The sequence below is a fragment of the Dufourea novaeangliae genome, unplaced genomic scaffold, assembly GCF_001272555.1.
Source record: "Dufourea novaeangliae isolate 0120121106 unplaced genomic scaffold, ASM127255v1 scaffold124, whole genome shotgun sequence".
Classification (NCBI taxonomy): Eukaryota; Metazoa; Arthropoda; class Insecta; order Hymenoptera; family Halictidae; genus Dufourea; species Dufourea novaeangliae.
The window spans coordinates 2,424,294-2,450,817 of NW_015374010.1; the positions used below are offsets into that span (position 1 = coordinate 2,424,294).

The 26,524-nt window shown below is 35.4% G+C and overlaps 1 protein-coding gene across 1 annotated transcript in view; it reads right to left on the minus strand.

Annotated features, from left to right (window-relative positions):
- Positions 1-4,350: 4,350 nt before the first annotated feature.
- The window catches only part of LOC107188334 (fasciclin-3), a 29,749-nt gene continuing 7,575 nt past the window's right edge, over positions 4,351-26,524 (minus strand). Inside the window, exons 8-12 of the mRNA XM_015576609.1 lie at positions 25,792-25,905; positions 8,773-8,803; positions 8,025-8,105; positions 5,478-5,646; positions 4,351-4,548 (exon numbers count right to left, since the gene is read on the minus strand). Of these exons, the coding sequence (XP_015432095.1) occupies positions 4,351-4,548; positions 5,478-5,646; positions 8,025-8,105; positions 8,773-8,803; positions 25,792-25,905 (593 nt within the window). The remainder of the gene's footprint in view (positions 4,549-5,477; positions 5,647-8,024; positions 8,106-8,772; positions 8,804-25,791; positions 25,906-26,524) is intronic.

Sequence of the window (26,524 nt, forward strand, 5' to 3'; positions counted from 1 at the left end):
GCATTCACACAAAGTTAATTCGATGTGCGAGGTCGGGACACATCAAGAACAACAATACATAGTGCTAGACTTTGCGACGCAACAATTGGTGAGTTTTTATAAAATTATTTATACGATAAGAAAATAATAAATAGATTGCGAATATTTATGCAAATTTATTATCATTTATAATTTTATTGACTTTATACTATATAATTTAATAATTTTAATAATATATGGAATATAAAATTGAACACAATTTTATTTCCTGCACTAATGAGTTTAGTATGTTAATCACAATACGTGAATACTATTAAATTTTACTAGAATTCTTGTCTTCTACCTTTTGCAAGTCAAGGGATGCCATAAATGAATCCTCAGTCTAGTAATAATGATTGCTTTCAGTTACTAATTTACATATTTTGATAACATTTACGTACCATTATATTGTACGTTATAAATATACGAAGTTCTCGATACTTATAAATACAATTATTGCAAATGAAAAATATTATAAGAAGAATATATTATATATTGAGTGTTCCTTTATTTCTGAAAAAGGAATCGCAACTCTGTACGGTTGAATATGGTGGAGTGCTATTTTTTTCGTGAGATATATTCCGTGGCATATTCTAAACATTGTTCGCCATTTTGAAATTCAAACACATTCATCACGATCCATACTGATCAGATTCTCCAAGTGATTGATAGGAAAAAATATCACATCGTACTTAATGGTGCAATTTCATCGATCGTGGAAATGTTTAATCATATGATTCTTACATAACTTTGTAGTGGAAGGAAATGGCAACGCAATCTCCATTGGAATATTTGAATCGGCTCAGATAAATCTGTAAAAACGCGTAAAATTAGCAAGAACACTTCTTTACTTTCTCGTTTGAAGAATTACTCTTTCCATTTTTATATGCATGATAACAAAGAACATCTGCCCTCCTTAGCTAAAATGTCCTATCCAAAATATAATCATTTTAAAAAATTTTTCAAAATATTTGGAATTTTAAATTTTCTCACTTGTAATTAAAATTAGAGTACCCTGCGTGCTTTGTAGAGTTCTAGAAACAGTCTCGTTTATTTGTCTCAACTACATTTCAGATGATTTAACTATTTAATTTAATTATCCTATATAATAATTACTAAGTTAGTTAGTCTTAAGTTATCACTTGAAATGGAACGGAATATCAGCAAAAATGTTTAAGTTGTTTATGCCTTAGTTATTTATGTTTTAATTGTCTTGATAATATTTTCAATGTGACTCTTCATAATATTTTCTTTTTCTGGATAAGTACACTCAACGATTTACGTACATAATCCACAATGTCGATCGAAACATTTCGTATCAGAATAAGTCAGTCCACTCACGATAACACACTGTTAATACTGGAAGAAATTGCTAAAATTTCATCGAATTCTTCACAGTCGTGAGATAGTTTAAAGCATATCAAGCATAATCGAATTGGTCCCGCGTCGTCGGCGTCGTACGTGGGGAATGATTACACAACACACGTTGATCAAATTGTGAGTTTATTTGACAAGAAACGTACAAATTAGCGAGAAACTTCGGGAATGGACGGCAATTAATGTTAAAAATTAAAACTTTACAACGAAACGATACATATAATTAGCGAACAATTTGTTACGTAGTAATATTATTCTATCCGCGATGACACATGGTTAAGTATAAAATTATTACAAACTATAAAGGTAATAGTAAATTCGGGGTAAAAATTACGTTTGTAAAGACACCGTCGAAATATCTGTAAATCGTACAAGCAGTGTTATGATACGTTAGGTCTTAAATATCTAGAGGGATACAAAGTTAATGGCGACACAATACATAACTAAAATAATAATTCGTTCTAGTCACTGAACCTTACGGGATCGCAGTGTAAATGAAAAATTAATAGGATCTATATAACATGTATTCTTTAAGCGCTTGAAAATCCACAATATACAGAATACAGTGTGTACAACATTTCGAAGCAGCTGTAGATTGTTCTGATATGGATTCAGTGTCGATACGTTAATTCAATGATAAACTTCAATTGCCTTTTGTATATACGATACCAAAAGATAAAAACATTGTGCAATTAAGGTGAATCGAAAAGATCGGCGGAGTTCATACATCAACTGGTGGTTCTTTAACATTCACATTTATATCTTTCGTAATTCAACCTTCGTAAAATTCGATACATTTGCATTTTATTAGTTACAAGTGCAATAAGGTCCCTGAATCAGTGCACGAAACCGGAACCGACGACAAATTACGAAATCGGAAAATGTTCAATATTTATATTTAATATTCTCCTGGTATTTGTGTTATTTGATGCATTTCACGATAACATAAATGCACGGAAGGCATACGTATTTTATCAATACAAAATTGAATCGTAATATAAAAATGCATTTATGTGAGTGTGGAATGATTAAACTGCGACGAGAATATCGATGAGTAGATGATGAATATTTATGCATATTCATATTTGCACAGAGAAAATGGAAAAAGGGAATCTCAAGGAAATTGTTTTTCTTTCTTGAATGTTTTATTACGATATGAATAAAATAAAAATATTAGGATTCTCTATTAAAAGTTTCATTTTAGAAGATTTTGTAAGTTTATTTAAGTTATGATAAATTCATATAATTGGAAGTCTATTGATAGAAGTGTCAATTATTAAATAAATTAGTTTCGTCGCTAATACAGGACAAAATCAGTGCACTGATCCAGGTCTCGATATATATTTTGTACGTACTCACAGCAGTTTATAGGAAGCGAACATTTTTAAGCAACTGTCAACCGAACAGCACGTACGATACAAATGTTACACTCATTAGTTATTATATTTATATGCGCGATAACAATAGTAACAATAGAATTTAAGTACGTCAATCTGTTTTCTTTCGTGTACGACGACGATGAAATTTTAACATATTTTTTTTTAAACTTGATCCATTTATGGAGTCGAATAGAAACAAATTTACAAAATTAGTATCATTGGTGCACATTAATTCTTGTTGACTTTGCATAAGAATGTAATTAATTGAACAGTTCCAAGAATTATGAAAGAAACGATGATAACAATATCTCTGTATAATAAGTAGACTACGGATTTTGTGCATTTATAGTGTAAAGGATTGTCTAGAATTGAGTTTTCGTTTTATTTGGAACTCGATAGTATAGTAAATATCGTGAACAAATTTCTATTTGTTGCCGGTTCCTTGTTATTAACTTGTAAAAATCTATATTTGCATACAAAATCCTCAGTCTCATAATAAATTCGTATTGATAAAAGAAAATTAATTTGTAAAACGTTCTGGGTAATTAATATTTACTAATGAAAATTGTTTAAGTTATTTACTTTACTTCGTGTCTGCATCAAGTTCAGCATATTTTCCCTCTCTGTTTGATGTACACGAACGATCTGTACACGGAAGAAATAATTAGGCTTCTTCGTTGGTTATTTTCTGCTCGCTTAACTTCCACTGTTCACTGTTCTGAAACATCGTATGGTATTTGGCGCATATCGAAAGGCAAACAATTACGACTAATGGTTATGGTAACGCGGAATTTGTTTACCCGCATAAAGACGCGTGTACTTTGACAACCGGTTGCCCTTTCTGAAACCTCCAATCAATTTGACTCGTCACAGGCTTGTCATGGACACGTCATTTCCGAATAGCATATTTAAATTTTTCACAAATTAACGTTATCGTCTTAGTTAAAATTGATCAGTATAGTTTCAAAATTCTTTAGAGATTATCGTATTACAATGTTCGTATAACAAGATTATCTTAATTCTTCAATTGTCGAAAGTTCGGTCCCGACTTAACATTAATTACTTCGTTTGATTCGTATAGAACCGCTTCTGGTATTCATTGTCTTATACACGTGACTTCAAGAACATTTAAGTAACACTATCAAAGGAATTATATAGGATATTAAAATTAACCTAGATCGTTACGACCCTTTTCAGACAAATGCGATCGTATGGTAAAGTCTTGTAATTAAAATTATTTTTAATTACCCACCATCCATTCAAATATCATTCTATACATATCAACCGCCACGATTTCGTGGAGCACATTTCAAATTCACAATAAATCATCATACGTTCGCATTTCCGTAAATTTTCCACGATTTACTAGAAATAAATAAAATCTTTCATGGAGTAAAATCAACTGTCACGTAGAAAATGTGAAACGAAATATCGAAACAAATTCTTAAATCTATTCTTACGTAAGGACACATGAACTGAAAAGGATCGAATATTAAGTCACGCCCCGATAATGACCGAAGGATTGGATGTTTGATTGCAAGCGTTTTTACTCTTCTTTCGTGATCGTGACGCGAGTTTATTCGTTGGGCGTCTGTTCTTCCGTTGCTGGTTTCGTGTACAAGATTTCAGCGTATTCGGTTTTGTCCTCGTTCAAACGACGCGGCGCAACGCCCTGTTGTTGCAGCGTCAAGTCCAATTCCGCGTAAACGATACCGCCTTCGCCTGTCGAAGGATTAGGCTTGCCTTCCTGTGCATCCGACGCCGTGGTCTGAAGCTGTAAAATTGAAATTATCTTGTCAAGAAATCTACTTCTTTTTTGTTGTAGATGTATTTGCATAATTTGTTAAGCATTTAACAAAATTGAAAAGTACGAAATATTATTTATTGCTTCGAATAGAAGTTTACGATTGCAGATCGCCTTTTTTCTTTTATTATGTATCATAGTTCTGAAATCTACTCTTTTATTATACGTGTATTTACACAATCTGTTATTAATATTTGTTCATATAAACTGTAGAATATTATTTGAACCGTTCCGCAGACCAAAGTGACTAATACCACGTTTCAAATTTTTTCAAATTTTAGCGGCAAAGTACTTGTTTGTTAAATTTTGTGCAATTAATCATATTTGTAAGTGAATAGTTTTTTTTTTCATTTCAGAATGATTTTGTTCAACAAACATTTCTTGGTTTGTAGAGAAACTCGATATGAATTGTCAAACACGAAATACTAGAAAAGTAGTCGAAACTTTACGCTTGGAGTTTGGTAATGATTTCTTTACCACGCGTCGAAGTCACCAGCGAGACGTATAGTAGCTATATTGCGTTCTCGATTCTACTATTCTAAAATTACCACTTTTATCGGTGTGAACATTTTCTACAAATAATTTACAATTTATTTAATCGTGAATATTTAAATTTCATATGTTCACCTTAACATTTTCATTCTTATTAGGTGTAGCACTGAGTACTCCACTATTTCTTGTAATTACGAGCAATAAATTTTAAATTAAATGTATCTTCTCAATTTTTCACCGAGTAAAAATGGGGTAGAACGTTGAAAAACAATTATGACTGTAAGTGAAATAGTACAGACCCTCGATTTCCATAGAAATGAATACTGATTTCGTTACGAAATAGTGGATCTTAGTATATTTATTATAATATTATTTTCAATAAATATTTTGTTGTATGAAGATAATACCTTCTCGTCATCGACTGTTACAACAGTCCTCACGGTATCAGTGTCAGCGCCAGAAACTTTGTCCTTGTTCCGTTTAAAGAGTCTGGTCAAGCTGATTTTTGGTTTTCGTCCACCCCTTGATCCGTCCACTTCCGTTCTAGAGTACCTTCCAGCACTTTCCGTGTCGCTTCTAGTAAACAAAATTAACATGTTTAAAAAAAATAACTTTTCGCGGTTTTATTTAAAACGAATTTTCAAAGCAACTGCATACTTTTTTAAAGCGACGAAAATTGAGATAACATGAAGCAAACTCAAAACACTTGTAACACAGTTTCAAACATTTCTTATATTAGTCTTATATGAAACAATGATGATATTTTACGAAAAGGTCGAATAGGGTTCAAATGTATGTTGCTGCTGAAAGCGCAATGGCAATAGGTATATTGAGTTTAATGATCAAAGAAAAGTGCCCCGAAGATGGACAACAGAAACTAGAACAATTATTCGAATTATTCAGCTGCAAAGAAAAATACTGCTAATAAACGATTACACGATTCACTGAAGAGACTCGATAACAGCCTATTAGTTACTGACAAGGTGACGTTGAAGCAAATTAAAAAAATTATTCAGCGACGAATAATTCAGATTGATCGCGACATGTCTTTGCCATCCGTTGCGAAATGTATTACGGAAATATTAATGACTTATCCACAATAAGCGACTTAAATTTCTATGGTAATGCACACCGGAAAAAAAGATCTTTAATGAATAGATTCTTGAATAAATACGATCATAAAGACTGTGTAACTCATACGATAACTAGCTATTGTCTCGGGACAACAAAAAACAAACGTAATTAACTCGCTTAATATACTTCAAGGTCGACCTCTTTGTGTCAGATTACCGAATAAAAATATTTCTTAATAAAATATGTTCTTAATGAACAACGGAATGATTCACAGTGTCACATTAAGGTGAAAAATAGAAGGAACGATACAAAAATTTATTTGTAATTTCTAATGCTTGGAATAGTTTGTCTTCATTGCTATTATGATGATTATTATTATTTATATGTCTATAGTATTTTACTATTAGTTTAATTAACTGACAAAAATTCCGGAGGTTAAATCTTCATTACATTTCTTTTACAAAATATACTTAAATGGAAGTAATTTGAATGGAAGTAAATTACGGTACTACTGTTTCTTCTTTATTAGTTACATTAAATGTAATCATTTAATCGATTATTAAATTAAAAGACTTCTAATATACACATATTATTTCTTATTATATCTCGGTGGTCTCTGCAGTCTTTATTTCAATTTTTTTCTTTACTTAATGCATCTATTTGCAATAAATTCTTGGTAATTGTGCTACGCCCTGAAGAACTAATAAACCGGAATCACAGGTGGTTATCGATTACTATTGCGAATCGTGTCTGTGTGGTACACTATATTTTTTCGCAATGCGTTACGTAACAATTAAAAGATAAGCATCGTTTTGTCAGTGTTGTCGTAAGGAAAAATTCAAATTTGGAGGGAAAAAACTAGATTGCATGTGCGCCAATTAAATAGATCAGACCAATCAACAACGTGGCATCTGGCAAAAAGGCAGACGGAAATTATTGATAATAACCGACGATCCCAATCGCCGTGTAAAATATTAGACATGATTTTACTTTGTCTTAAATTATAACCACTTTTTGCACTCCAATTAATATCGATATCCATAGATTAGCATAACCGGAGTTCCAATTACTTGAAGCTCTGCGGTCAAGTATGATCACGTAGCAGATTCTTTATTGCTATAATTAAATCGTTGTTCACATTTTCAAAGAAATAACATTTACGACGTGTTAATCGCTAAATTAGTTTTGATTACAATTTAATTAGGCCGTAACTCCATTTTTTTAACTAAAACATCATATCATAATTTATCTATGAACATTCATTTGATCGAAATAAGAGAATTTTATGGAACAAAGTCAATTTCGTGAAGCTTTTCATGCTAAGAAATAATTTATTAACACTCTCGCAACTGGTTGTTTTATGAATGGTTTAATTTGATTTACGACGTGAAGATTTATGTTCTGTTAAGACTAAGTAGATTAGCTACAATCCATTATCATGAAATTGAAATTTAGTAGCAGCCTTACAAGACCAACGTCAATTGCATTGTTTGGTACGTTATTTTTTTCAATTTATTAGCTGACGTGGATCAGGAAATATGTTAATTTTATACCACAATTTGTGACGCGGTTGTCAATAATTATACGAAAAAAGCAGTTGCGTCAAGATTTCCATATTTTCATTCTTTCTTTCGCATATTTTAAGTATAGCAAGGCGCCCGATGGTCAGATTTCGTGGCGTGTTGATTACTGTAAGAGCGAAGCAACATTGATCAAGAATTACATTAACCCAGGCCAATGTGAAACGAAGCTTGTGCAAACCGTTCTCGAGCAATGTTAACGCCGCGTATCTCGGTATTTCCCATAAAATGACGATTCGAATGTTGAACACCGTTGAAAGCTTGATGACAGTTTCGAGAATGAAATAGAAAGAGGCTTGCCTTTGCTTATTGTTATCGTCTGGTGTTTTCGATTTCTCAAAACGAAGGAGACTAACGCTCAGTGCCGGATCCGCGACGTCTCTGTAAAATTTTCGTTCTGCTTGCAACATGGTAAATACCGATAGATAAACCCTTAACGGAAGTCTATGAAACAAATCGCCTTTTAACCGCTCTCCTGATGTACAAGCAACGGAAAATCGTACAGATCGCTGAATTCAAATGTGCTTAAGTTACAGATACATTTAAATCGAGGTCTGCACGATTTTCTACATGCTTCATTGGTGGGAATTACCTTAGATATATGTTTATCACATTTACACGAAAAGATAGGTATTACAAATATTTGTATATTGGTTGATCATCCGTTGGAGTTTTAGGTATTTCTATAGTTTGGTTAAGAATTTGAGTCTCTAGACAATAGGGTGATCCAGATTTGTCGAATATATTTGTGTGCTTTATACGAATATTGTGTTTCAGTAAAATCAATAATTTGGGTAATATTTCGTGTCTGTATTGCAAGATTGGTGTTACTATGAAACCGATTTTCATTTTAATAGAAATTAAACGTTACATCACAACGTGTGCAAAATAATGTGTCAGGCTAGCAGTCAAAGTGTTCTACTGTGAAGCACTGGCAGGACAAACGTGTATTAGTTACGGAATTCGAAAGAATATACTAAGACCCAACAGTGCATTGTGCTACCAGAAATCTACTAGAGAAACCTGAAGGAAAGAACTTTATACTCACGACTCGCCGAAAGTCCTTGATGATGAGTTACCTGAAAATTATTCAAAAGAAACAGTTTTTGTTTAATTATAATAATAATACAGGATTAATGATAATTTACATCTAATAAAAGCTATTATATCACATGTCACTTATTTACTATTCGAATTCTGGCTCTTTAAGAAACTTTAGTAATTATTTTTGTATTATAAGAATACCTAAGCTTTTGAATATTATTTGAGAAACTGTGGAAGTTTATTAACGAATCTTATAACACACATCAAAATAAAGAATTAACTTAAAATCGGAAACATATAAAAAACATACTTGTTGACTTCTTTTAGTGGTTCTAAAAATCAGATTGAAGGATCTACAATCACATAATTTTATGAGCAGAAATCAAAACCATACGTTTCGGAGAAACATAGCGGTGACAAGGATGGCATATTCTCGTGTACGTTCGTGTTGTATTTAAAACAAATGTTTTATTTCAAAAATCATATAATACCTAAGTATAATATCATAGCGATGAATGAACTTACAATTAATTACATACAGCTCTCTATATATTAACTTCATTTGAATTCTTAATTAGATTTACTCTTGCCTATTGCGTTGTATCTACAAGTACAGATACAAAATGTTCATGTTCTCCACGTATTCGTATCTTCTCTTCTTCATTTTAATTCTTCGTGTGCTCGCAATGTCGCCTGTATGTGTGTACATGTGTATTTATGTATGTTCCGTGTGTTACATATGTTTCTCGTATTCCGTTTTATCGACCGTATAACATTCAAACTCCACCTTCTTTCTTTCTTTTATTTCGTTTTCTTTGTTAAATTCTTAAAATCGTACTTTTAATATCTTTTTCTTTATACTCAAACGTCTCGTTTTAAAGTAGCGATCTCTGAAGTATTCTTAAAGTTCTTCCATCTCGGTGATGCTGTTTACAATTGGGCCCTCGTTACAGAAACGTAAAAACCATAGAAAAAACGTCGGTTACCGAGAAACGTATCATCGAAAAAACTTGACGTTCACAAACACAAGGATATCGCACGTTCTGCCTCCCGTTGTCTTAAACGCTCGTCTAATTAATAATAATCTTGATTGACTTCTAAAAATGTTTCAGAGAACACCATTTTCAGGTATTCGTAATCCGTTATCTTTATAGTCGTATTTTAATACCTAAACTTACGTTAACATTATATTCATATACATATAATATATTTATAATATTATATATATATTCATATATATTTATATATATATATATATATATTTACTCCATTGTATGGCCAACGATCATGCTTCTTACAATATTACAATATTAACCCTCCTTATTAATATTAGAAGTTTTACAAAAATTCTCAACTTCGAGCTGATTCCTCTAATCTCATTTACAAATCTAACGAAATATAGATGTGAACGTAAGTTCGCGATTCGATAATTTGACGCTCGAATGCAACATGCACCGATTCGTAAAGGAAGTCGAAACATTTTTCACGGATATTCCCATTTTCCTTTCCTGCGTACGCTTTTTGTATACGTACGCAGTTTTTTCACCTATCTTCGCGTTGCACACGTATGTTGCGATGTAATAACACGTACAAATGTGTCAGCATGATCATCGCGTGGTCTAAATTAATTATACAATATCGTTACCCATTAATGAATCATAAAAGTCGATTACGAAATAAGTGTCTTAATACCATTAAAAATGTACCGCAATTAATTTGTTTGTACATTAAAACTTAAATCCGTGGGGGTAATATCCTTAAAACCCCTCCGTAAATCGATCATCGTATCGACGCTTTTCATTGTTATATGTGTTTTGTGTGTAGGTATGGTCGCTACGCAGGCTGTGAATGGTTTTGAAAATGGCGTCCTACGAGAGCCTTTCGCGCAAATTTTCTCCCTCGTTTGTTCGATATTTCGAAGGACCATCAGATTATTTTCCAGTAACAGTTACCATTTCGTACGGGAATAAAATCGCGCGAGGACTCAAAAGAGGGGGGGATTCGGAGCGTAGAATAAATCGCTACGAGTCGAATGATTGCGAATGGATCGGTGCATATAATTTGGCAGTGACCTTTGACACACAGGCTTCCAGGATTTCCATCCAGCTGCTTGTGCTAAATCTATCGCGTCTATTTGTTCAGTACCTGTTACGTTTAAGACGACCAATAGAGAAGTTTCCGTTACAGTTTGATTTTTTCAACGCATTAGTCCCGATTACGCCCCGAAACTGTCCAATTGGAGAGGTCAAGTATTAGAGTAAAAATGGTATTTCAACAAGGTATTTCACTAAAAACAGAGTTCTCGAATTCTGTAGTCCACATCGAACGAATTTCCAGTTCGTGAATCCCCTTTAATCGCGGCTGAGCTTTCCCAATCCGTACGATTTCTCGAGAAGGCACTGAAAAATACGTTTTTGTCGTCTCTCTGTGGTCATCTTAACCGCAACACGGTTGTAAAACACGGGTTTCATTGTGGAACCTTTTCTCAGAATTCGTCAGTTTCCGGTTCACTGACGCAATAAGAACGTTTCAAAAAGTCGTGGGTTAGGTGTCTGAGCTACGGGAAAAAAAAGTTCAGTCGGCCATTCGGCCTGACTGTTACTCGTCGTCGAATCATCCCCTCGTGTTTTTCTTATTATACGTTGGCCAAATAACGTGTATCATTCTTTCGTTTGTTAGGCTCGATTGCGTGTAGGTACTAATACGCTGATCGTTAGTACAGGTAACATAAACCACGAAAGGCTATTAATTCGCTGGGAATTCGCGGCGTAAAACGACTCTCCGCTCCAGCCGAGGGAGGAAATGGCCGTCGATAAAAGGTTGTGCTATGTTTCGTCGGCAGTATCGTGTCTCTTCTTCCATAAAACTAGCGTAAAAAAGCAGACATTCTTAAGAGCTATTCGAAATACTGAGTCCGTGACGTATGAGACGTCGGTTGGAAAATAAAGTGCTCTACGAAAACGAATAAATTAGTGAAACGTTTTTGGACTGATTTTATATTTTGTACTGGTTATATGTAGACTGCGGAAATTTATGCATATTACAAACTTTGGATACTAGTAGTAATTATAATTTAAAAACTCTTTTTTTGAAAACTAAAAGCAAACAGAATTTTATTTCCCGTACCACAGACTTGGACATAAATTCTATTAAAATTTATTAAAATCATTATTTTAATATGCTTTGTAAATTAGGAGATGCAATAAATGTATAAACATCCGCAGTGTGGTCTTATGAATGGAAATATTATTATCTTTCTCTTTGAGAAGTTAGAGTGTTTTCCTGCATCTTGAAGGTCAGTGTAATAAAACTGGTAAATGATGTACGTCTATATTTTTCTGAATCGATATAAGTTGTAAATAGTAAAAAATATGCGTAAAATATGTCGTAACGAGTTTTTTAAACAGATACCGTTAATTTCGAATAGAACGGAAGATAAACCCTGGAACTGCAAAGTGGTCTGAGTAATCCAAGTGAGTCACTTAAATGAAGGAGTGTCTTAAAACAAGTTTGGTGAACTTTGTTTTGTTTACCTACGTTACGCGAATAAAATGAAAACGTTGGTTTTCATCTATCCTGTCCTTTGTTCTATTACTAGACATTACTGGAAACATGAAAAAATTAATCATTACTGTTGCTAATAAAAAAATAAGCCCGGTTATTGGAAGTTTACGGTCATGAAATGTAAGTGTGAATGTTCAGGGTTAGAAAATACTAACACACTGACTGCTGCAATTGCATCCTACATTGAAAATTTCAATCACATATTATATAAAACAAATTTAAAGAAGCTCAATAAGGTTGAACAATCCTGACAAATCCTGAATATACACTTTCCATTTCATTCAACAAAGTTTCTATTTCGACGAAGATTTTCATATTTGAAATGTCCTTTACGTGTAATAGTATAGTTCCAGAGTCGAAATGATTCGAATAAACAAAAAATTGATCGAAATAGACGTTGTATACGTCAGTAGAAATACGAAACCACGCTGGGGCCAGTAAACGCGTGCCATTTTCCTTCGAACCCGGCGGAACAGAGCCGCCATTAACGGGCACTTGTTCCACGGCGTACGGACACTACATACATCGGATACTTGTCATCCCCGTTAACGGTACAAACAACGCCTCGACATCGCGGACACGATACAAAGTACATAATTGGCAACATACATCCACATAAAATCGATTCTTAATATCTCCTTAAATATCCATCTAGTTCACGTCTCTACCGTGTCGCGGGGGAGAGGTCCACGGATTGATTCCGCGTGGCCTCACCCACCCCCGGGGTTCCTCGCCGAAATACCTTAAATCACCCTCTTAAGCGTTAAACCCTATTACTCTGCCCGATAATAGTCTTCCTCTCAAAAAATTCCACGGATAACGACAGGTCGCACGGCAATTGGAGTGCAAGTGGTTAAATAAGTATTCAGTAAATATTTACGAGTTGCAAGCCAAGTGCCCTCGACACAGAATATAATATATATATTCAATAATATTTTTCATTCCTTCGTTCATACTTTCTCTTCGATACGCGCTGTCTGTCTCTAATACAAATTGGTGGACGTGTACATGTCGACCGAATGATTCTATATACCTGTTTGATTTACGGGCTGACAGAGCACGAATCATTCGAACTGCGTGCACACGTCGCTGGAGAACACGTGGAGCTCGTCGGACAGGACGATCTCTCTTTGTAAGTGAAAACACGATCGCATATGGAAAAAGTGAAGGAGTGTATGTGCAGAATTCGGAAATGGTTTTCGTCAATGTGTATGACGGATACAGGGATCGATTCTTTATATTTTCGTCAATACCGTACATTCTCTTTGACCCCCGAAAAAACAAACAATTCTTGGATTCAATTGTCCTTCCGTACGACACGTCGTGGAGAGCTATACGTTCGGGAACTTCTCTTCTGGTGGTGTGTAAATGTTGTGTCTGTCTCTCTTTCGCTGTGTAAATATATCTGTGTAGATACATCTGTGTAGATATATCTGTGTGCACGTGCATTTCGCTTTTTTTTCTGTTTGTCTCTTTCAAGTTTTACGTCTGTTTTCCTTTAGTTTCGGGACGACTGAGCTAAGCAAGGATCACCCGTACAAAAGTACAAACAACACTTATTGTCGACGGGGAATGATAATGAAATTACGAAAGTCACTGTCTCGAAAGTATTCCGGTAGCAGCGTTTGTCTTACTCGCTCGAAAAGTTTTTCTACTTCTCTTCTTGTTTCTCTTCGTTCGTGTGGTAAATGAAGTATGGTTTTTGTTCATTGTGATACTCGTTATCGATCGATTCTGTGATACTCGGATGTAATTTGTAGTTATAAGAAACGTGGCAGTGATCTTTGTGAAAGATGTGTGGAATAAACGTCGGAGAAATGAGGTCTTATTGGTCATAATTCACGATTAATTTGTAAAACTCGATCTAAAAAACCGTTAAAAAGTCTTGGTATTCACGGAATGTTTCCAGTCTTAGTCTTCGTTCGAGATATAAAAAAGATGCACGGCGTACGGATGCAGCTCTGACTAAAGTGAACGACAGCAATTGAAGCTTATAAGTAAAGTTGAACGTTTGCGATTTTTATTATGTGTTTGGGCTTCGAAAATTGCGCCTATAGTTACCGTCGTAACCCTTCGGTCTGAAATTAGCGATAAAAGTGTATGAAAGTGATTTGACATTCTATTTTTCTTCACATTTCATTCTGTTTCGAATGTTTTCCCATTAAGCGTACAATATTTTTTTTCTACAATAAGTGGTACAGACGAAAAATAGTGACTGCAATTTTTTGAATGGTACGTTTCATTTCTGTGAAAATCGGTATAAAATTTTCAGCATTATTCAAGTTGACGAAATGTACCTCCTAAAAACGAACGTTTTCATAGTGTAAAATTAACGAATGGAAATTTTCAAGTTCGATTTTCTAGAAAAAAAAGCCTCGAATGAACACGTTTTATAATCACATAATATTTTCTTCGTAATCACTGTCTCTCCATTCGTACCACATAATAGAAATCTCTGCCCAGAAGAGAATCTCTTCATAATGATCTGTTTAAAATCGGGCGTTTGTCTATTGTCCATGAAAATGTCTAAAAACGATCGAATATTTAAAAATTCTTTAAAATACCGTCTCGAAACAACGAGATCAAAGAACGATTTTAACCTAATACTGTTCGAAGGGTTAACGATTTCGATAGCTCTTCGTGGATCGTTTAATCGTGATAAGTGTATAAGTGAGACGAGTATTATAAGTGGTTTTTTTCACGACGTAAAAAAAAAGTAAAATCGTTCATGGAATCGTCGTTTCAAAATCGAAAATCGAAGGAGTCACGGGGCCCCGTTTTTCGAGGCATCGAGTTCGCTTCGATCGAAATAATACTGTCCGTGGGAACGTTCTAAATTACTCCGATAAAAATTAATGGTTTGCCTACTAACGAAAGCTCTACATCGTGGAATGTGCTCGTTTGTCTTCGAACGTGGTAACGGGTGTGATATTAATACAGTTGTCTTGTGGCTTTTCAGATAAAAATCAACTTAACTGAACAATTTGGAAAGCTACAAAATCGAAAATGATCATTTTCTGACTCGGGACATAGTTACCCTGACTGGGTCAAAATTTCCCAAATTTCATATTAATTCGATCGTGAAAATTTCAGCCGAACGTGCACGCGCAATCCACATTTCGTTCTATATGAGAGGTTGATGTGTTTATTAGAAAAAACCTCTAGAAAATTTGACTTTTGTTTCGCGATCACCCCGTGAATTCTCAATCCACGGAGAACCGTCTCGTCCTCCTATACGTCGTTCCGTTAATCACCTCGTGAATAATATCGGTACCAGTCGAAGATCGCCCCTCGACACTGAACTCTTCCCAGTCGTTAAAGAGGTCGTTGGGTCGCGAAAACAAATTTAGTTCCGGCGAGAAGTCACCAGAGCTTGTACGAAAGTCTCGCTTAAGAATCGACTATCTTCACTTATAGTAGAACGGTACAATTTAAAGGACAGTTCGTTTAAACACGTGTTACTTAACGGATACACCTTAGGGATCTCTGAATCCGTTAACTTTTCGAGGTCCTGAGAGGACTCCACTGATAAAACGCGTGATCTATTCGATTCCACAACGGAACATATAAAATTCTATTTTTTCGACAAAGCTTCCCCCATACAATAATTTCATCGTTGATCCTCGAAAAATTAACGATCGTACAGTTGCGCGTGTGTGAATATTTCTGTGTAGTGTGTTAAAGGTATCTTGAAACCAAGCGAATTTCCCCGTGTGCCTGTGTGTGTGTGTGTGTGTGTGTGTGTGTATGTGTGTGATCATCGCGTGAAAAAGAAGACGAGCGTGGCACACGCGTCGCCTTTCAGTGTGTTTTCTATTTACAAAACTTACATCGTGACGAAGTTCGAGCGAATGGTCGCAGGCGTCGAGGCATATCGAGGTGGATCGTTCTCGATCGTCGATCGCCGGGGGTAAACGGTGTGTGTTTCACGCGACCAATACGCGCGGAATACGGATAGTATCTCGGGGCTTATACGAACACAGCTGCCATCGAACAGACGAAAAATCGTAGAAAAATAAGGGTCGCGAGCGTATAACGAAATACTTCCTTCGTTCCATTTTCGTTCCGACAGGAATTGTTCTCGTTGCACGATTTCGAAGATTTATTGGTTAGGGGAGAAAACTATATATCGAGATTCGAGGCGAGAGATGGATCACGTGCGCGCTTGGGACACGTGATCCTCTTCGATCGACTTGAAACCCTTTGCACTTTACCTCGATCGGTCAATATATATATATCGTGGGTAAATTATACAGTCAGGAAGTTTGAAACAGTTTGTCGTTTGAATAAGAAGCAGATTCGGAAATAGACGTCAGAGATTGATATGTCTCGATGCTCGTGTTTCTTCCAGGGTTGGATGGGTGCTGAGTACACGGAGGTCGATGAAAATAAATTTCTCACACGGATCGAAGGGCATCAATTTATGGTCACTAAGTTTTCTTGCATTCGTTATTAAACGGTGACCATGGGGGATTTTACCGTGTCCGTAAAAATGTCTGACAACTAACGTCGATGAGAGGTCGTGTCGAAGAGAAAATTTCAGGTGAATTTAGCTGTTGATCTGATTGCAAGCAGTCACGTAATTATAACACGTCGCTGGTATATTATTACCGTAATAAAATCAACAACTTCGGTTTCTTGCAATACTGAATGAGAATATTGTACATAATCTCACAGAAGAAACGTTATATTTTACTTATAGGAATTTTATTTGATACATTGTACGATGAAATTATAGTCTATTAGTTAATAAATTGATAAATTAATTTCTTAAATTCGACAGAAGTTATTGATTCGATCACGACGATAATAAAATGTTATTGTGTTATAATCGTATAAACTCTTGGAATAGGGTCTCCTATACAATAACCTCTAGAAGTAATTATTAGACTTTCACCTATCGTTAGACACACGAAATATAAAAATAAAAGTTCTCTCTTAATTTCAAGTATCAGACACACTGGAAAATAATAAATACTAAGAATAGTAATTTCACGATTAGAATCTAACGTACATAAATAATAAAAATAAATTCGTCCCAGTAGATGTTCTTTTCATTTCGGTCCGAAGTAATCTACTGTAGCAAGTGGCAAATAACAGATATCATAATTAAATACAAGATTACAACGAATAATAGCAATGCTATGTGTCGTTTCGAGAGGATCAAATTCCACCTGTCAAGCTGCGTATACACGAAACCAAATACCACGGGACGTGTCGTGCAAATAAATATTTATCAAAATTCAGTACAAACATCTTATTAAAATTTATGCCCCGGTTACCGTTCATAGTTCCAAAAACACCGTCCCGGATTCTCCAAAACTACCATTCCACAATATCCCGATTATCAAACCGTAAAACGTCCAATTCCTCCACAGAATCTACTCCAAAATATTATTAAATACCACTAAATCCCATAGAATCTGCACCGTTCACGACTTCACGACCATCTGATTCAAAAATTGTATCCATTCCACAGATAAATGTCGCGACAATTGGCGTGTACACAACCGGTTACTCTTTACCGTGGACACGTAGCATAAAATGATCATCCGATTCATCCAATGACCATGGAGAAACGCATCGAGCGTGTCGCGAATAGAATTTCCCAAGGTGATAGAACAGCGCAAAGGGTTGTCGAACTGAGTTGTGGTGGGTGATGGTGGTAAAAAGGGGGATGGCAGAGAGGCGGTGACAGCTTATTTCCGCGGTTGAAGAAGGACCAGGACACCATGGGAGGGTAACAGCCGTATTTAAACGGGCGTGTCCGTTTTCTCGTCCTTCTTTGGCTCCTTGAGGTCCGTACGGCCGTTCACGTATTCGGTGCTCGCGTGTATCGGATTCTCCTGGCCGCCCTGCGGTATTTTCTCGTCGATGATACGTGGGTCCTCGTGATCCTCGTCGTCCTCGTCCCCGGGGGTGATGTGCGCCTCGCTTCCGGCACCGACACCGCTCGCAGCTTCCTCGTCGCCCCGACGCCTCGCTGCAACAAGCAACGCCACGATCGGTCAAGGCAAAAGTGTGCGTGTGGATTTCCGTAGTTTTTTTTTTTTTTACTTCTTTCTCTGTTTTTGTTTTCGTGAATTTAGTATATCTTATACGTTGCATTGTTAAGCGGGGGGTAGCTTTGGGGTTAGTGTCTTTCGTGTTCGGGATTCGTTTCGCGGTATTTCTCTAAGCTACGCTTTTGTTTCTAGCGGTGGAAGGTGTCATGAGATGCGTATATGGGGCTGGTGGTTCGAGGGGGTACGGCAAATGCGCGAGTTTGACGCTTGGCGGTAAATTCTCTGGCGTACTGGAACTGTTTGGTTGTGACGGATCATCCGGTAAGTAACGTTGTTTGTTGTGTTGAGTGACGGTGATTTTTGAAAGGTAGGAATGGTGATTCTTGAATGTGTAAGGTGATTTTTGGAAGGATGGGAGGAATGGTGATTTTTGAACATAGAAGGTGATTTTTGAAAGGAAAAGAGGAATAGTAATTTTTTAATATGGAAGGCGATTCTAGAATATGTAAGGTGATTTTTTAAAGGGAGGAAGGAATAATAATTTTTTAACATGGAAGGTGATTTTTTGAAGGGATGAAAGGAACAGTGACTTCTACATATAGAAGGTGATTTTTTGAAAAGAAAGAAGGAATGATTTTTGAAAGGGTGAATGAGTGATTTTTGAAGACGTATTCTGAAAATGAGTGAGGGAAGAGATGTGATTCTAGAGAGTATATTGATAATTGAAAGCAATTTATTGGTGGTTAAAAGTGAGTTTATGAACGACGTTACTTATGGGATGATTTAGTAATTTCGTTGTAATACGTATGTTTTGAGATTATAATGAGGATTTCTAATACTACGTATAACGTAGGTACATGGATAATTGATGAAATTTAGCAACTGTTGTTGTTTTTTTTTTTAATTAACATTGTATGTTCTGGTCACCTTTTATTATTTAGTGGAAATCAATTTTTCTGCTCTCTAATATGTAATTTAGAAAATTTTCATTTTTCGAAATAAATGGAGGTATATTTGTATAATAATTGCCGTAATTATTTTTAAACGTTAATTGTTCTATTCGTTAAGCATAACCATTGAAGTATAGTACGAAGAAATGAATCATGTGGATATTAAAATTGGTAATAATTATGTGGTGATTTAATCAATTCACGTAATTGGTAGGTACTTCATTATATTTCGTCCACAATAATTTGCATATCAGACAAAAGATATACTATATTAATATACAATTAATATTCACATTTGACAAATTATCTGCATCAATTATTTTACTTTGTTGATTACTAGAAAGATATATAGACTATGACCTACGCTGTAAATGCAACCGTATGAAATACTACAAACAGAAATTTTAATATAACTATAATTCAATCAATTCCTGCCAATTTTAATTCATTGAACATCGTCAAAGGCAAAGATAATTTTTTGGGTGTAGTATTATCCTAGAATTATGGACATCAGTTTTCTGATATTATTACTTCTAATTACTCTTCTTGATTTCCTGTATTTGACAGAGATCGCTCTAACAAATCTACTCGTTAAACAAAACGCTAATTTCGTCAGCATATGTTTCCAACACTTCTACGTAACTTTTTATGAACTGTATGCCAGACTCAATAGAAGGACATATTATGTATTATTTACTAGCTCCAGTATATTTTAACCACTAGTCTTAGCTCTTTAATGCATATTTTCATCAGAAAATGACCACTTCAAACACCAACCTAACAAAAAAATCAAACGAAAAAAGCTAAACTGATCTAAATAATTCATGTTAAACGTCGAAAAACATTATGTGTGGTTTTGCTTACGAAATAGCGGAAATAATTGATCTCCATTGAAAACAGTAAAGGTGACATTACATTTTAAGTAACTGCAAATATGGCAAAGATTACAATTATTATAGTATATTCAAGATACTACTTATACTATCACTCGACCAACGAAAAAAAAATATGTTTCCTTCAACAGCTGACTAATTCATACAGTCGTATACCATCTGTTAAACAATTAATAAACGCAATTCTGCAGGAAACCACCCATTTGAAACGTTGAACGAAAAAACGGCTGATCTGTTCCGAGAAACTTAATTCATTACATATACTTCGATCCCTCGATAACAAGTCTCGCGAAAAACAAACTGTCTCGGCAGATTCCGCGAAAAAGAAAAACAACCGTCGAAGTTTATTTGCGTCGCGAGACGTTAACGTAATGACGACGGATCTCGATCCTCGTGAACTTAAAAGGAGAGCACGATTAAAATTCATTTTCCGTCGCGTCACTCGGGCGTTTGCGTTCCTTGGTGTGCGGATCGATCGATTATCTGTGGGGGGGAGGGGGGGCAATTAACAATCATATAACATTCACAGGCAAGTCATCACACTAACGTAGATTTCAATCCAAGCAAAAGGTGGACGGTGAATGAGCACGTACAGCATCGGTTGAACATGTAATTAGCTGATTGTCGTCTAAACAATATTGAGATCGTGTCCATGAGGAAACGAAGAGAATGAAGATCGAGGGCCTTGGGTGCGAGGGGGGATGATTATATAAACATGCTTGAACGATCTAATACTTGGGGGGGGATACAGACCATTTTTTGTTCTTTCTTTTAAAATAGAGAAACAGACTGAGAAGCAAACAGAAATAAAGGAAATTAATTTCGACATAGATAGTACGGTTTCCATTGTTTCGATTCGAACAAATGCCACCACACTTGCCTTCGCCGATTGTTTATCGTTGCTTGTCGCTAAAGGGAACGCTTTCTACTCACAAACATGGGCACAATTATTTAGGATGACATTCTATCATTTTATGATTAGAAGTTTTCATATTTCTTGGTCGAATTATGTGATAACTTTTTTGTCTTGTAGTTGCTGTTCGAAATTTTTCATGTAGTTTGTTTTCTGTTGCCCAATTCTGTTCAATTGCCACGTGGGCTCTCCAAATTTAGACGAATCATGGGAATTTTCAGGAATGTCGTAAACAAACATTGGTTTGTTAGGTCAATATATGCAGATGGATAAAAAATTGCAGCGAACAGAATTTGAATTATTTGAAAGTCAAACGTTAGTCAAGGCAGTGCATAAACATAAAAATTTTTGTAACATAATCTAAGAATCGAAAAAATTACTTTAACAACATGAAAGTCGAAAAATATTTTTCGTAGTCACTGTATGTTCGCTAATAGTACAAATATGGTAATTTTGTAAGATTCGAATGGTCTTAGAATTTTCCAGCAGCCTAATACATTAATTTCGCGGTTTCTGAAGAAGTTGTGCTCTGTTTTTCCGGTGTGTATATCGTAGTTTGTTAACAGCGGACGCCACCGATATCCCATAGGATGATTTTTCACCGGATTTCTGCGAGCTTGTTCGCTCGCCGCGGTGAACTTTTCCTCCCCGCTTGGAAAATTAGTTATGCGCGTGTAGTAGGCCGCAAGGAACTATGTTTGTAAAAACACTGCATGAATAATGGTGAATGCAATATCAAATAGGTACTATATATTAGTACATGCGGCGGGGAGCTCTTAAGCGCAACGTGCATGCACGGATGTTCGACGTGTGGATGTATATACCTATAGTCGTTGACAGATTTTGAAGCTAATTTTCAAGACAGTTCGGTGATTTCGAGTTATTGTGTGGAGAAAAATTCGAAACAGCATTGAATACACGGTATATCTGAATAAATTATTTATTAGATATGGTGTTTATGAGAAAATTTTGGAATAGGTAGTTGCTTTTTCTGCTTCGAATACACAGAACGTAATAAAATAAGGACTCTGATAAAGTATTTTTTCTGTTAAATCTGGTTCTGTGTTTTGATTTTGAAACTTAATACTATTTACGAATTTGAAGTTGTATGTACACCCTGAGACTTTTTGAGTTCTTACACACTATCTTCTCTGTTTTACATATTATCTATTTTTATAAGGGTATTCAATACCACTTCGTGTCTATCTTCTATCGTATCTTTATAGGATTTTTATATCATTATCCTGTTCAACCTAAATAGGTGCTTTATACATGGAAATGGTAAACAAAAAAAAATGGCAATCAAGAATTAAAAAAAAGAGAATATTGTTACGTTGTCAACCACAAGCTAGTCGATTTCACAAAAAAAAAAAAAAGAAAACGTGTTCGTTAGCAGTGTACATTGATTCTACCGTAAACCGATAAACGGATCGTTCCGAACAATGAAATTTTGATTTGTTCATTCGTCTCGCGCCTCTCGATTATATAGTAGACTTCTGGCGCGAATAATCGAACCCACGCCATGCTTTTTTCTCTCTCTCTTTTCTGCATGTCGGTAAATTTGTACCTTTTTCTCTCGTGTTTCTCCATTGGCGACGCGGCACCGGGCCGAATGAAATTAAAAAATGAACGGGGGTGGCGGTGGATTCACAGAAATCGATCGCCACCGGAATTTATCCAGGACTCGGAATGGAACAGTGGTACATATACATATATTTAAATCGATTTTATTTTCCCACGGGCTCGAACGGGGAGTAACTTTAAACAGCAGCGATTGGGTTTTATCGTTCGTTTTCAAACGGAAAAGCAAATGTTTACCGTTCGGAGAGATTCTGTTTTATCGCCGAATTAGATGATTACTTTATATTTAACGATCCAGTTTCGCCTACACAGACCTTTCACACGATTCAATTTATCTTCCACTCACGTGGTCCGATCGAAGCTCGATTTTGAATTCTACTTGTTTATTAACGAAATCCGCGTATTAATTTAACATTAATATTTTATCACGATTTACAGTACTGGATAAATTAATTTGAACACAGACTTTTTCTTTCCGTTTCTTGTTCTGCACATCGAATTATTTACTATTAATCCGATGCTAGCTGCCATGAAAGTTACACAAAGGTACCCATGCAAAAATCTCATTTCACCGTCGTGAGAGTCACCGATGATCCAAGTTTCTTTAGAAGTTTACAATTATGTATTTCCCTTCTTCGCTATATAAATCGAGTACTTATTACTCGATAATAAGTGAAGATCCGAGTAGTAGTAATCGAATAATCGGATCTAACACAATAATACCATGTCTGATCGGAACAGAATCCTTAAAAGGGACTAAAGAAATTGTCTTGATTATTTTTTGTTAATGTCGAAGGAACACAGACGGGGTTCTGTGCAGTGATTAAGTGTTTCCCGTCGATGAACCGAGACGAGAGAACGCGGGGGCATGGTTGACTGATAAAAATGGTTGCTGGGCAAAAACAAAAAAAAACGAAACAGAAAAAAGGGGGTGGCGAGCGGAGACGAGCTGATGATGAACGAGGAACGAGCAGTAGTACTTTTGCAGAAAAGGGGGAAAGTTTGGTGGTTGTTTTGCTGCCTGAGGTGACTTACCCCTGGACAGTGTCATGCCTAGAGTACGGAATCGCAAGGTAATTGTTGATGTTTCTCCTTACTCTTTACTTGGCCCGACTTGCATGCTGTCCTATCGGTAGCAGCACAACACACAAGACATTTGTATACATACATAAATATATAAATATCAAATAAATAGGCATTCAACCCTTTGCACTCAAAGCTGTAAGGGGACAAAGCAACTCGAAGTTTTTTCCCAATATGGAACTAGAAACTCGACGAAATTTCTTTGAAATAAACGTATAAAGAAATGAATAGAAATATTTTTATTTCAATATTTCGTATATTTTACATTATGTAAAATATAATATTTGAATTTCAAGGTTTCTAATTTTTGTTGGACTTGATGCTTAATTTCTTTCACTATTGCTTTTTAATATTCCAATTTTCTTTCTTCTTATACCAATCATTGAATCGTTCTTTTTATTACTTTTATCTGTACGTATTATATTTGCTACCTCTATAATACGATTGCTGGACTACGGATGTTTATGCAAATTCAGAATTTTCGATACTGTCATACGAAAATGAAATGTCAACAGAATTTTACTGTCTGTGCTAAGGATGTTAATATATTAATCATAATGTATAAACGGTAACAAACTTCAGAAAAATCATTTTATTCCTACGACTTGCGGATTGGGAGATGCCATAAATGCATAAACATTCGCACTTTGGTGATCAGTATTATGTCCAAAAATTGTAAAATCAAACCAATCTTCGCTGCCACAAATTTTACCACTTGGTATCAAATAAAAATTAACGTTCAAGTATTATAACATACAGAAATGCAACGTATTATTATCAGATGCACCAGCACGACAGAATTACGCGTCTACAATGCAAAAATAAAAGATAACCGTGGCCATTATTACTGCCGATTCCCCACTAGTCGCTCGAGTTGCTGTGAGTGTCAGTATAACAATGTAATACAGTGTCTCTCAGTTATCCCATCGAGTGCAAAGGGTTAAATATTAAGGTGTTGGTTACAGCTGCGGGAAATCGTTTGGCTCTCTAGGACATTTAATCATCACACGCACGTGTATAAGTATTTCTTTTTTTGTAACATTTCTTCCTGATGGAACATTTTTTCGCTGTTTTCTTCGATTTATCGTAGACGATTTTATAAACCAATATTTCAACGTGGATACTTTTGAATAATCACCAGAATGAATTAAAAACTGTGTTTTGTTTTAATTGTTGAGGATCTAGTTAGGAATTTTTGGGTCACAGCATTCCCTTTTTATAGTTGCAGCGTTCCAGGTTAAAAACGCGATTAGAACGTATTAATTAGACTGCGGTTGTTTATGCAGACGTATGAATTTTTAAGGAGTAATTTACAGAAATTCGTTTCTAAAATATTGCAAATAAAATAAAAATTTTGCTAAGCTTTACGAAACTTTTGGCTGTACATATATTAAGTCTTGGACAATCGTATACACTCCTAAAACACAGAAAATCCACATTCGAATAATAACACGTTAAAAAAGATATATGTAGCTTCGATTGCATAATACAGTTTACGAATTCCTACGAGTATACGCATTCGTCTCTGCACAGACAATTATCCGACATCAGGCCTGCGCTATTAAATAAAAAGTAAAGCAGTGTAAATTAAATTGGCGAGAACAATCAGCTACAGAGTACACCTTTTAGAAATGAATCGGTACATCTAACGACTAACGATTAAATGATCTTTTTATACATCGATACAGACTGATATACAAAGAAAAACAAAGAACGTATAAAAAAAAGATTTCGTCGTCGCGTAATAATAATGTAATGTATACTCTGTCGAGGCAGTCAATTCTTCCTGTCAGTTCATAAAACGTGAAAGGACGCTGAAAAAGAGAATTTCGATGATTCAATCCATCGCTCGTTCGTTTGTTATTAAAGTCGTCGTTGCTCGTACACTCGACTGCTCGTATGTAGGTAGGTACATATAGAATTGAACAACAAAAGTACACGAAGAATCGCCAAATAGGGGGAAAAAAAGGGAATTACGTCGGCTCGGGCCGCGGACAATCAATGTGAACGATAATTAAATGAACTAGTACTCACCTGCGAAGCACCAGCGACCGGTTGCACGGGCGAAAATAAGTACGAAAACGAGGAGAAGTAGCACCAGGGCTCCGACGACGATACCGATGATCGAGCCAGTGTCTAAATCAACGCCTGAAATTTTGCAAAAGGACATTTAAAACCTTCGGAAATGATTCCTGATCGCGTTCCACGAAACGAACGTTAATTTTTATTCGATCGCGAAATCGTCTACGGTCGATTATGGTACTATCATAAAGAAAAAAAAAAGAAAGATAAATATTCTCACGATATATTCTCCATCCTCAAAATATCTGTACATTTGGATCAATATAGACTATCTAAAATATCAATGTTTTGTGTTGAAACGTGATTTACACAAATAGAATCGTGATACACATTAACCCTGTAACGCCCAGACCCTGAAATCGTTATTTTAAAATTATGAGACTGCTGTGTATATTGTATCTTGTTATTTTGAAGTTGAAAATATCGACATTAAAGAGACCCATTTTTGTTTAATTTTTTGCTTTCTTTTTTTATTTATTTTTAGAGGGAATACTTGAATTTCTCAACTGAAAACGCGAAGATTTACTGGAAATAAACGAAACTGGGGATCCTTGTTGACAAAAGTTAGATATTATCTGGCGACAGAATTTGACGAGCTTTTAAAATGAGCGTTGCACCGGTGCAACACTGGGCGTTAAAGGGTTAGAAGGACGAATAATTATCTTCGATATCATGCGCTAGTAAT